The sequence below is a fragment of the Lepisma saccharinum genome, chromosome 21 (assembly GCF_977018435.1).
Source record: "Lepisma saccharinum chromosome 21, izLepSacc3.1, whole genome shotgun sequence".
In the NCBI taxonomy this organism is placed as follows: domain Eukaryota; kingdom Metazoa; phylum Arthropoda; class Insecta; order Zygentoma; family Lepismatidae; genus Lepisma; species Lepisma saccharinum.
In genome coordinates, this window is record NC_139249.1 from 56895360 (window position 1) to 56907212 (window position 11853).

Below are 11853 nucleotides of genomic sequence, written 5' to 3' on the forward strand. Positions count from 1 at the left end.
ATCTGTTAGTGATAATGATATTGTGCTGAAATATGTAAGATAATTAAAGTTTAAAATGTAATATAATGAAGGTAGATTTTTAATTACGAATTTACGAAAGAAAATTAGCCGTTTACATCTGCGTAAAGAACTGGTTTTCCACGCGAAGTAAATTACACGTAATTTACGTAAAAATTTGTAACCAGTAAATTACCTTGCCAATCCTGACTGTAAGAAATGATTCTGAACATTAGTGGGAGGGGAACGGAGACACATGCTAGTCTTGTTGTAAAGAGGGCCTTTTGTTACATGCATGAACAAAATGTCACTACATAAATATCGATCATTACTTTCAGGCTGCTGGATGGGGAGTCTATGAAAATGAGACCTACAGCGATGTACTCCAAATGGCGCGACTTCCGGTTGTCCCATACCGGAAGTGTATTTCCGAGATGCCCAAAGACTTTGCTAAATTTGTGGCGTACACATCTTTCTGTGCAGGATATAGAAACAGTAAGTATTAATTCTAGCTTACTTGTGTCGTAAGAGTAACTTAAATGAGTGATGAAGGGGGGGAAGGGGCTCACAGGCCCACACTTTTTTTACTACTAAATTCAAGAAGCCATCTTGTAATTTAATCACTGGTTCCTTTGTTATTAATATAGGTGTAATTATAAATTAATTTAAATAGTTACAAAAATTACCATCATTTGGAAAAAAATAATAACCAATTAATTATTGAATGAGTGTCATACGTACATTTTATCATTTGCTCAGGCTCAAGAAAGCAATATTGCGTAATTTTGCACTTTATACAGGTGCAATTATACATTAATTAATAATAGTTACAAAAATTAAAACCATTACCAACTAATTGCACCTTGTTACTGGCAGGAGCGCCATGGATACTCATCCAAATGGGTTGTCAGATATGACCACCAAGTTATTTTGCCTCCCATATACATTACTTTTATGTTTTTATGAACAAAAGATTGGTAAAACCTTAGGGAACAACGTATCTTTTTTTTTAAAAAAATAATGTTTACACTTGAAAAATCGAAAACCAACAGGTGGTGGCCCCTTAGAAAACGAATGTCAACCTAAAAGTACATATTTCACACGTATAATTTGATTCCAGGTACAGCCATTTACACAAATTATATAATGGAGATGCATGAACGCGATAATTCCAAATTCAGGTGGTGTTTTTTCAGGGGGCATATGCTTCGTTTTGCTCATGGAAAAATACCTTGCTTGCCTCTCAGTGGAAAAAACCTGCGTACGTCCATGATTAGGGGTGCAATTGCCCTATCTTGCCCCCCCCCCATGCGCACGCCTATGCTGCTCTAGCGTATATGTGTGAACTTTTGACAACTGCATCGTCGTACATTGTAAATACTTCTTTCACAATTGCATGGTACAAAACATTGTTTTTCATAAACCACCTTCCTTTGCAGACACCAGCGTGTGTAACGGAGACAGCGGAGGCGGCCTGGTGTTCCGTGAGATCAACGATTCCAGCTGGACAGTCCAAGGAGTGGTTAGCGTGAGCCCTCGGCGCCACGACGCCCCCTTCTGCGACCCTAGCTACTATGCCGTCTTCACCAAGGTAGTCCTCTACGTGCCTTGGATCAAAAGCATGCTGGAGCTCTACCCCATGTAACCATTCACTCCATCGTCGATAGACAGTATATGTTAAAATAGAAATAATATAAAAGTAAATCGGAAGAATCATAAGATAAATCATACAAATAAATATTTTGTAGCTTGATATCAATAAAAAATGCTCCTGTTGCATCCCTGTATTATTTCGTAATGTACGGTCAGCTCTTTTCTGTTTATTTAGTTTAGGCCTCCACGGTAGTAATAACTCTGCCTCCTCAAAGGGGTCCCGGGTTCGATTCTCTCTAGAGGCAGAAATAATGAGATGAAATTCATGAATGGACATTTACAAAGAAACAATCATGCTAAAAACCGGAACTCAAACCCGGAACCATCGGTGATCGAGAGTTGAGTTCTCAACACGCTCGGACGGCATTTATTAGAAAAGGTTTAGCATTTCCAACATCTCTGCCTGGACACACACTGATTTCACGTAAACAATGCATTAGCTCCATAGGTAAAGGCATTGTGCATTGTGCATTGCACTGTGCCATGAGGCACGTAGGAGATGTTGTGACTAGCACCAATGTTGAGCGACTTTAACCCTTACTGGCATCCGTCATCTATGAAAGGATTACAGTATGCCCAATCGACTTATGCAGAGATATAGACGGGAAAATTCCCACCTAAGATTAACGACCTTGAAAGTCGAACCGGGCTCCTGTGTTGTGGTCACAGGCTCTTTTAAAACACAACATTTTGTGACAAATTTCACAAAAATTGAAAAATATAATGGACAGTAGAGGAAGAAAATTGATGATAAATAGTGCAGAAAAATACTACCTTCATACACAACACATGATATTTTCAGAACTTGCCTTACACGTAGAAGAGATGCAATGCAACCATTGACGATATTTCTTTGTAAAATTGTCCACGACTTTATCGGTCGATCCTGATCCACAATCGATTTTTTACTCGCGATGCACGAAAACGAGATCACATATACTCCGTGATTCTACCCTCTCTCGTTTACAGAAACTACAGTCCCTACCAAAAGTTTAAGACCACTAACTTTTTTCATATAAATGAATACTGACCGAAAGTTTTTGGTACAAATATGGAATGAAATTATATGAAAGTAGTATAGTGTGTAAGACATATATTGCCTAAAAATATTGGTATACGTCTTGTAGTTCTTGAGATACGAAAGTGCAAAATCAAATTTCTTAACTGAAAAATCCAGCATTTTGAAGTACAGATGAATGTGTATATACGTAACAGACGTCGTTATGACAGTACTGAATTTTTTTCCAGTACTGGAACATGAACGAAGGTTTTGGCGCAAAATGATTGGTGAAGGAATACAGTATAGCATATAATTTACTAGGTTCAATTCTGATTTACTTCAAATCTAATTTTTGTACTTAGATTAAAATCTCTATGTATCTAAATATACGCGTATATTTATTTTAATTAAGTAATAAAAATGGACATCTTCATCTACGGCCGATCCTCTGCAAATAGTCCATGTGCCGTTCCTCTGGTGGCTGGAGCAGGCGTCCTCTCCTTCTGCCTCCCAGTTGACGCAATGTTACGCCTGCGACGCGACGTTGCCTCCTCTTTCTCCCGCAGCTGTTCTGGATCCAGATCCTGAGGACGGTCCCGGACTCTTCTCCTTAGATTTCTTTTGCGTTCTTGAAGTGGGCGGAGGCGGGGGCGAGGTGGAGGGAGGGCTTTGCATTGGTTGTTCCTGCTTAAATTTCCTTAGTTCAATGTCCGAAACCAGCTGGGTGATATAATTCAGTTTCTGTTTCGAACTAACAGTTCCGGAATGTTTGCGTTAGGTAGATCTTCTCTTGCCCGTAGAACTTATTCGTCCGCCTCCGAACATAAAAAAGCCCTTGTGTTTAGATGTGTCTCTCAATGGACACTCATGAACATCCATGCCCAGGCGAGAATTCGACCCCTGCCGTCGTAACGCGATGTGCAAACTATTTAATTGTATTTTATGGTGAAGAGAAAGAAAAGTCATTCTTTAATCCCGATTGAATTACAAGGAATTTTGTCACTAGAAAGAAGCTTACAAGTACGTTGCATTAAGAATCATGGAATTAGAGCATATGTGTTTTAAGGCCTAAGTTGAACCTTAGTGTAACAAAATAATGTCTGTTAAAATAATGTTTAATGTGTACAGATTTTCTCTTCTTGAGTATCATCTTGGAATTCCATTTACTTTAAACAAAATGTCATATTTGGTTAAAAATTGAAATTGCTGTCTTGTTTTTCACGAGTCGCCACTGTGAAGAGGTCCTTCTCGTTCTTGTTTGTGTTTGTTCTCGTTTTGGTCTCGATTCAGAAGTTTGTCAAAACTTGTTTTACATTCACTTTATGCTCAGATAGGGTAATCGGGACTGGGTCAACAGTATAAATAGAATAAGAAGTATCTTACAAATAATTTAATTGATGAAATTATGTGAAATTTTCAACGCATTTATGTATGCATAAAATGGGAAAATTATAAATTCTGTTTATAGTGATGAAATATTGAAAGTTTATGTAATTATGCACTTTCATAGGTCGTAAAAATTCCCACAATTTCGTTTCTGACAATTGTGAAAATATTTACTTCAGGAAAACCCTATTTGAAAAATCGAAAGGAAAGAATGTCATTTATATTATTCTGAAACAGGTTTATATCAATCGACTACCTCTTTAGAAAACTGTACTCCCCCCCTGTGTTCTACACAAGCTGGGAGTTAGCCTGCAGCGTGATTTCCTTAAACTAAACTTTATCTTATTCCATCGTTTCACACCCTTTTAAAATAATTTCCATCCCTTTAAAAAGCTTTCCAAAAACACAAATGAAGCGAACTAGTACCACAATGTAGAAGAATAAGTTTAACCCTTAACAGGAAGTAGGATTTTTTATTACATAATTGGAAGTATGTGTGTGACAGACACGGAACGCCGAAACTTTTGTTTCCTTGCAAAGTATTACATAGATTTATTCTTATAATCTAATATTATAAAATTTATTTCAAAATGCATACACAACGCAAGTGCTACGTAAGAAAAAATAACTATTATTGAAAAAAACTTTTCTCTTTTTATGAAAATGCAACTTTGTTTGTCTCCTTCCGTGTTTCTCTTGTTTCAGAGTCGTCAAATCAGAGGCAAAATTTAGAAACGCTTCACTGACATAGCTGATCTAAATATGGGTGTACCCATAGAATCAGTAGAAAATAGGAAAACCATATCCTCATGTCCAGACTTACAAATTGATGTAAGCATAAAAAGAGCTAAAAGTGCCTTTATTTCACACTTATGAGTTGGTCTGTAATTGCTCTTTTGATGCACTTTGACATTATTTCTTGTTTTCTCTAATTTTACATTTGTCCACAACAGAATATGATCAATAATGTCGTCATCAAAAATTAGAGACCAAATATCTTCCATTTGAGGATTTTCACCTAAATTTCTAACAATCTTTGTCAAGCTTGGAATTCCTCGTATTATATTTTGACGAGGAACACGTCTAGTCTTTGTTGGTTCTTTAGATTCAAAAGAATATCCTTCCTTACCTTGAAAGAAAGCTGGAACGTCATTCTCTTTATTTGTCCTGCAACTTACAGACGAAATACTAGCTTCGATATTACGACAATCTTCATCATCAGTGGAAGAACCATATGTCACAAGAATGAACATGGAGTCCACATCGGAATCATCATCAGAAAATAGATCTTCTATCTCCTCTTCTAGCCCGTCTTCTTCTTCCATTTCTTCCCACATTTTTGAAACCTTGGCGCAAAAATTGGGTTCACCCACTTTCGCTACATCGCTTAGTTTCCTTTTCCTAGATGTAGAAGGTCCTTCCTCCATTATAACTAAGTTCTAATCATCAACATCAATAATACTTGTGTGCAAGAAAACTCCATTTCTGGAAGTATGTGTCCAAGGGACACGCAAAAAAAATTACGTTATTGGAAGTATGTGCCTCTCAGACACGGTAGGTTACAAAAAAGCTCTTATCAGCTAACACACAAGCGCGACCGACAACAATGAATCACACCAGCAAACTAAGAAAAAAAAATTATGAAGGTATTGAGGAGCTCGCTTCCCAGAAACATACAGGGATGCCAGCACAACGAGAAAAAAAACCATGCGTGTCTGTCATACACATACTTCCAGTTAAGGGTTAAAGTGGTTTGAATTTTATTGCAAAGGAAGATAATAATTGTAAACAATATAATATTTTTGTGTTGAGCTAATAGAACGTATGTTGTTTTGACAGCAGCAACTTGCGCCTGTCAAATTATTGTAGGGGGTACAGGGAATACAACTTGATCTACGAATTTAGGCGATACTGTACCTCCTCAAAACATTTAGGGGGTTCAATGTACCCCTGTATCTTCCCGTTCATGTCACCCATGACGATCAAAATATCTCTCTTCTTCACATTTTTTTACGTCATTTAATGTTTGGTAAAATTCATCTTTCCTCTCAATTTCTGTCGTCTCTGGGAGTATAACATAGTATTATAGTTACATTTCTAAAGCGAGTTCTAAACCTAGCTGTAATAATTATCTTTGAGATGGGCTTTCATTCTATTAGGCTCTTGTTTGCCAGTCTGTTTAAAAGACAGAAGGAGTATTTCTGCACCATTTTATAGGAGTATCTCTACGCCATTCCTATGTTCTGCATTATCCTTTATTTGTCCTGAACACAAAATTGTATTTCCTTCTAGTGTTGTTATTTCACCAAAATTTATCAATCTCCCCTCACTCAACCCAAGAATTTGTAGTTTTTATTTTTTCATTTCTCTTTCTGCTTATTTTAGTTTTGAGCTTTCTTTCAGAGTTCTGATATTGCAACTTAAAATATTCGTTCTCCTCTCAACACCAAAGGTTGTCGTCAAACCATCCGTCCGGCGTTTCACTTAATTTTCTTTAATAAAGCAATATAAGATGTACATACAGGTTATATGCCTAAAGCACCCGAGCGTGGTGGTGGGATGCCACCTGAAGCATCCAAGTATGCTGTTTTTCTGTCAGGGTTGTCTCCATTAGCCTTGGAACATCCCTCTTTACCACGAGGCAGTGGTTCCCTTTTTATTTAAGCCTAACAGGTGAGGTTACCTGGGATCAAATCACTATTTTTCGAGAACTCGCGTTAAATATTATTTTTCGTTTGTAACTCATTTTCTCTACAGACCAAGCCAGAGATGATTTTTATTAAAATGTTGATTTATTATGCATCTCAGAGCCTGTAAAGCGTTTTAATTATGACATTTGGACTATAGGTTGAATACTTGATTTTTCAAGAAATACGCGTTCAATGCTAGTACTCGTTTGAAACTCATATTCTCTACAGACTTAGACAGAGATGATTCTCATTAAAATGTTGAATTATTAAGCTTTTCAGAGCCAGAAAAGCGTCTCAGTTCTGCCATTTTCACTATGGGATTAAAAATTGATCTTTCGAGATATTCGCGTTCAATGCTAATACTCACTTGAGACTCATTTTCTATACAGACCAAGCCAGAGATGATTTTCTTTAAAATGATGAATTATTATGCTTTTCAGTGACTGAAAAGCGTTTCAATTATGACTTTTCGACTATAGGATCAAAACTTGATTTTTCGAGAAATTCGCTTCATATGCTAATTTTCGTTTGAAAAAGACCAAGCCAGAGTTGATTTTCACTAAAATGTAGAATTATTATGCTTTTCTGAGCCTGAAAAGCGTTTTAATTATGACATTTGGAGTATGGGACGAATACTTATTTTTAGAGAAATACGCGTTCAATGCTAGTACTTGTTTGAAACTCATTTTCTCTTCAGACCTAGCCAAAGATTATTTTCACTAAAATTTGAATTATTATGCTTTTCAGAGACTGAAAAGCGTTTTAATTCTGACATTTCGACTATAGGATGAATACTTGACTTTTCGAGAAATTCGCGTTCAATGCTAGCACTCGTTTGAAACTTATTTTCTCTACAGGCCAACTTAGAAATGATTTTCTTGAAAATGATGAATTACTATCCTTTTTAGCGTTTGAAAAGCGTATTGATTCTAATATTTCGACTATAGGATCAAAACTTGATTTTTCGAGAAATCCGCGTTAAATGCTACTATTCACTTGTGACAAATTTTCTCTACAGAACAAGCAAGAGATAATTTTCTTTAAAATCTTTTATCATTATGCTTTTCAGATCCTGAAAAGCGTTTTAATTACGACATTATGAAATTATTCTTTATTTGCCTAAAAATGATGAATTATTATACTTTTTAGAACCTGAAAAGCTTTTTTAATTAGTACATTTCGCCTACAGGATCAAAACTTTATTTTTCGAGAAATTCGCGTTTAATGCTAATTATCGTTTGAATCTCATTTTTTTCTGCAGACCTAACCAGAGATGACTTTCGTTTATTATTAATATTTTCAAAGCCTGAAAAGCGTTTTAATTGTGACCTTTGGACTATAGGTCAAATTCTTGATTATTCGATTAATACGCGTTCAATGCTAGTACTCGTTTGAAACTAATTTTAACTACAGACCAAGCCAGAGATGATTTCACAGCCTGAAAAGCAATTTTATTCTGACATTTCCACTATAGGATCAAAACTTGATTTTTCGAGAAATTCACGTTAAATGCTACTATTCACTTGTGACACATTTTCTCTACTGACCAAACAAGAGATGATTTTCTTTAAAATATTTTATTATTATGCTTTTCAGATCCTGAAAAGCGTTTTAATTATGACATTTTGACTAAAGGATGAATACTTAAATTTTCGAGAAATACGCGTTTAATGCTAGACTCGTTTGAAACTCATTTTCTCTCCAGACGTAGCCAGAGATGACTTTCATTTAAATGTTGAATTATTAAGCTTTTCAGAGCCTGAAAAGCGTTTTAATTAATATATTTCGCCAATAGGATCACTACTTTATTTTTCGAAAAATTCGCGTTCAATGCTAATTTTTGTTTGAAACTCATTTTCTCTACAAACAAACCACAGATGATTTTCATTAACCATTAAGCTTTTCCGAACCTGAAAAGCGTTTTAATTATGACATTTGGACTATATTTTGAATTCTTGTTTATTCGAGAAATACGCGTTCAATGGTAGTACTCGTTTGAAACTCATTTTAACTACAGACCAAGCCAGAGATGATGTTCATTAAAATGTTGAATTATTAAGCTTTTCAAAGCGTTTTAATTATGAAATTTGGAAGAACGGATGAATACTTGAATTTTCGAGAAATACGCGTTCAATGCTAGGAACAGTTGGGCTGAAAAGTTCGTAGGATAACAGTAAAAAAATATTTTTTTGACAAAATTCGATTTTATTATTCAATATAGTTGCTTTCGAGGGCGATACAACGATTGTAGAGGACATACAATTTGTCGATGCCATTTTTATAGTACGATTTCTCTTTAGCCCCAAAATAGGACTCAGTTTCGGCGATTACCTCTTCATCAGTGCTAAATTTCTTTCCAGCGAGCATTCTGTTAAGGTCTGCAAATAGGAAAAAGTCACGGGGGCCAGATCTGGAGAATATGGTGGATGGGAAAGCAATTTTATTACGGTTGAATATCGCTTAACATTGCTCCGAATCATCAAAACGTTGTTGCTTTTGATCGATTGTGAGCACGCGTGGCCCCCATTTTGCACACAGCTTTCGCATGTTCCTTTGATATTTTTAAAGTCTCAGCTATCTCGATCAACTTCACTTTAAGATCATTTAAAATTATTTTGTGGACTTTTTTGATGTTTTCGTCGGTAACAGCCTCTTTGGGGCGTCCACTGCGTGCATCGTCCTCGATGCTCATTTCGCATCGTTTAAATTTAGCAAACCACTTCTCAACTGTTGATTTTCCTGGTGCAGAGTCCGAATAATGTTTATCAAGCCAAGCCTTGGCATCAACAGTATTTTTTTTCGCCAAAAAGCAATGCTTTACTAACACACGAAATTCTTTTTTATCCATTTTTTCACAATAACAAAAGTTGCTTCATTCACAATGCTATATCTCACGAACTAATTATCCGAATTAAAATGATTAATTATTATCCTCTTTGAGTCTGAGAAGCGTTTTAATTATGACATTTGGACTAACAGATGAATACTTGAATTTTCCTGATGATACAAATCTAAACAATTATTATAGAATAAAGCGAGAAGTTAACCGCACGTTTAGAAGTAAAAAAAGAGATTATTTGAAAAGCAAAACTAACGAAATTGAAACAAACAGCAAAAATAAAAATATCAGAGATTTATATAAATGTGTAAATGAATTTACAAAGGGGTGGAAACCTAAAGTAAATTTGATAAAAGATAAAGACGATGATTTTCTAGCTGACCCAAGCGATATTCTAAATAGATGGAAGAACTACTTTAATGACCTTTTAAATGTCCATGTAGGAGATAAATCAGAAGTAAATGAAGTACACACAGCAGAACCTATAGTTCCAGAACCTAAGTTGACTGAAGTTAAAGATGCTATTAAAAGGCTAAAGAATAACAAAGCACCAGGCATTGATTTAATACCAACTGAGGTTATTAAATATGGTGGAAATTAATTAATATGTCAAATTCATAAATTAATTTGTTTAATATGGAATAAAGAAGAAATCCCTCAACAGCGGAAAGAATCCATAATAGTTTCTGTGTTTAAAAAAGGTGATAAAATGAACTGCAATAATTACAGTGGAATTTCTCTACTCTGAACAACATATAAAATATTATTTAACATTCTTTTAACAAGACTAGCAAAATATGCTAATGAAATTATAGGTGATTATCGATGTGGATTTAAACGTAACAGATCAACTACAGATCAAATTTTTCACATGAGACAGACACTTGAAAAAAAGTGGGAATATAATCAAAATGTCCATCAGCTATTCATTGATTTCAAAAAAACATATGAATCGGTCAAAAGTGATAAATTAAAAATATATTAGTAGAATTTGGAATACCTAAGAAGCTTGTTAGTACGATAAAAATATGCACCAGTGAAACAGAAAGTAAAATTCGTGTGGGTATTAATATGTCTGACAATTTTACAATTCATTTTGCGTTAAAACAAGGAGATGCATTATCTCCATTGCTCTTTAATTTTGTTTTAGAATATGCTGTTAGGAAGGTAAAAGAAACTAAAGAAGGACTAAAATTAAATAGTGTGACTCAGTTGTTATCATATGCAGATGATGTAGACTTACTGGGGGATGTTGTGAATACAATTAGGAATAATGCTAAAATATTTTTCAAAACTGCTAAAGAGATAGGTTTGGAAGTTAACAAAGAGAAAACTAAATATATGCTTACAGGCCGAAACCAAGTGTTAGGTATTAATCAAAATCTAATTATTGATAACAACTTGTTTGAATCAGTTTCCAAATTCAAATACTTAGGATTAATATTAACATTAATATTAATTAATATTAAATTATAATAAAGAGGAAATAAAAAGTAGGCTTAATTCAGGAAATGCATGTGACTTCTCTCTTCATAAACTTTTGTCTTCTCGTTTAATATCTAAGAAAGTAAAAGTTAAAATATACAAAACCGTAATTTTGCCTGTAGTATTATATGGATTTTAAATTTGGTCCCTTACATTGAAAGAGGAACGTAAATTGAGAGTAATTGAAAATAAGATCTTTAATAAAATCTTTGAACCTAAAAGGAATGAGGAGACAGGTGAGTGGAGAAGGTTACATAATTTAGAATTACATAATTTGTATTCATGTCCAGATATTATTAGAATAATTAAATCAAGAAGACTTAGGTGGGCAGGCCATGTAGCACGAATGGGAGAGAAGAGAGGAGTTTACAGGATTCTTTTTGGGAAACCTGAAGGTAAGAGACCTGTAGGAAGACGAAGACGAAGATGGAGGTACAAAGGAAATCCTTAGGGATGGAAAAGAGTAAATAGAACTTGCTCAAGATAGAGAAAGATGGAAGGCCTGTGTTGCTGCAGCCATGAACCTTCGGTTTTAAGTAGGCTAGGGATTTAGTTAGTTAGTTACTTGAATTATGCATTTTACAGCCTGAAAAGCGTTTTAATTATTACATTTCTCGTATAGGATCAAAACTTGATTTTTCGAGAAATTCGCGTTATATGCTAATTTTCGTTTGAAACTCATTTTTTCTACAGACCAAGCCGGATATGATTTTCATGAAAATTTGGAATTATTATGCTTTCAGAACCTTAAAAGCATTTTAATTATGACATTTGGACGATACGTTGAATACTTGATTTTTCGA

At 34.8% G+C, this 11853-nt stretch overlaps 1 protein-coding gene across 1 annotated transcript; it reads left to right on the top strand.

The window, feature by feature from the left end:
* Nucleotides 1–360: 360 nt before the first annotated feature.
* Nucleotides 361–1717, top strand: LOC146004358 (chymotrypsinogen B-like). The gene is made up of 2 exons (XM_083143148.1): nt 361–492; nt 1437–1717. Exons 1-2 carry the CDS (start codon nt 387–389, stop codon nt 1640–1642), a joined length of 312 nt encoding a protein of 103 aa, XP_082999274.1. The 5' UTR covers nt 361–386; the 3' UTR covers nt 1643–1717.
* Nucleotides 1718–11853: the final 10136 nt, after the last annotated feature.

Coding starts and splice junctions, on each gene's coding strand:
- LOC146004358 (XM_083143148.1), top strand. CDS start 387: ATGGCGCGACTTCCGGTTGTCCCATACCGGAAGTGTATTTCCGAGATG. Junction 493..1,436: donor CTGTGCAGGATATAGAAACA/GTAAGTATTAAT, acceptor CTTCCTTTGCAG/ACACCAGCGTGTGTAACGGA.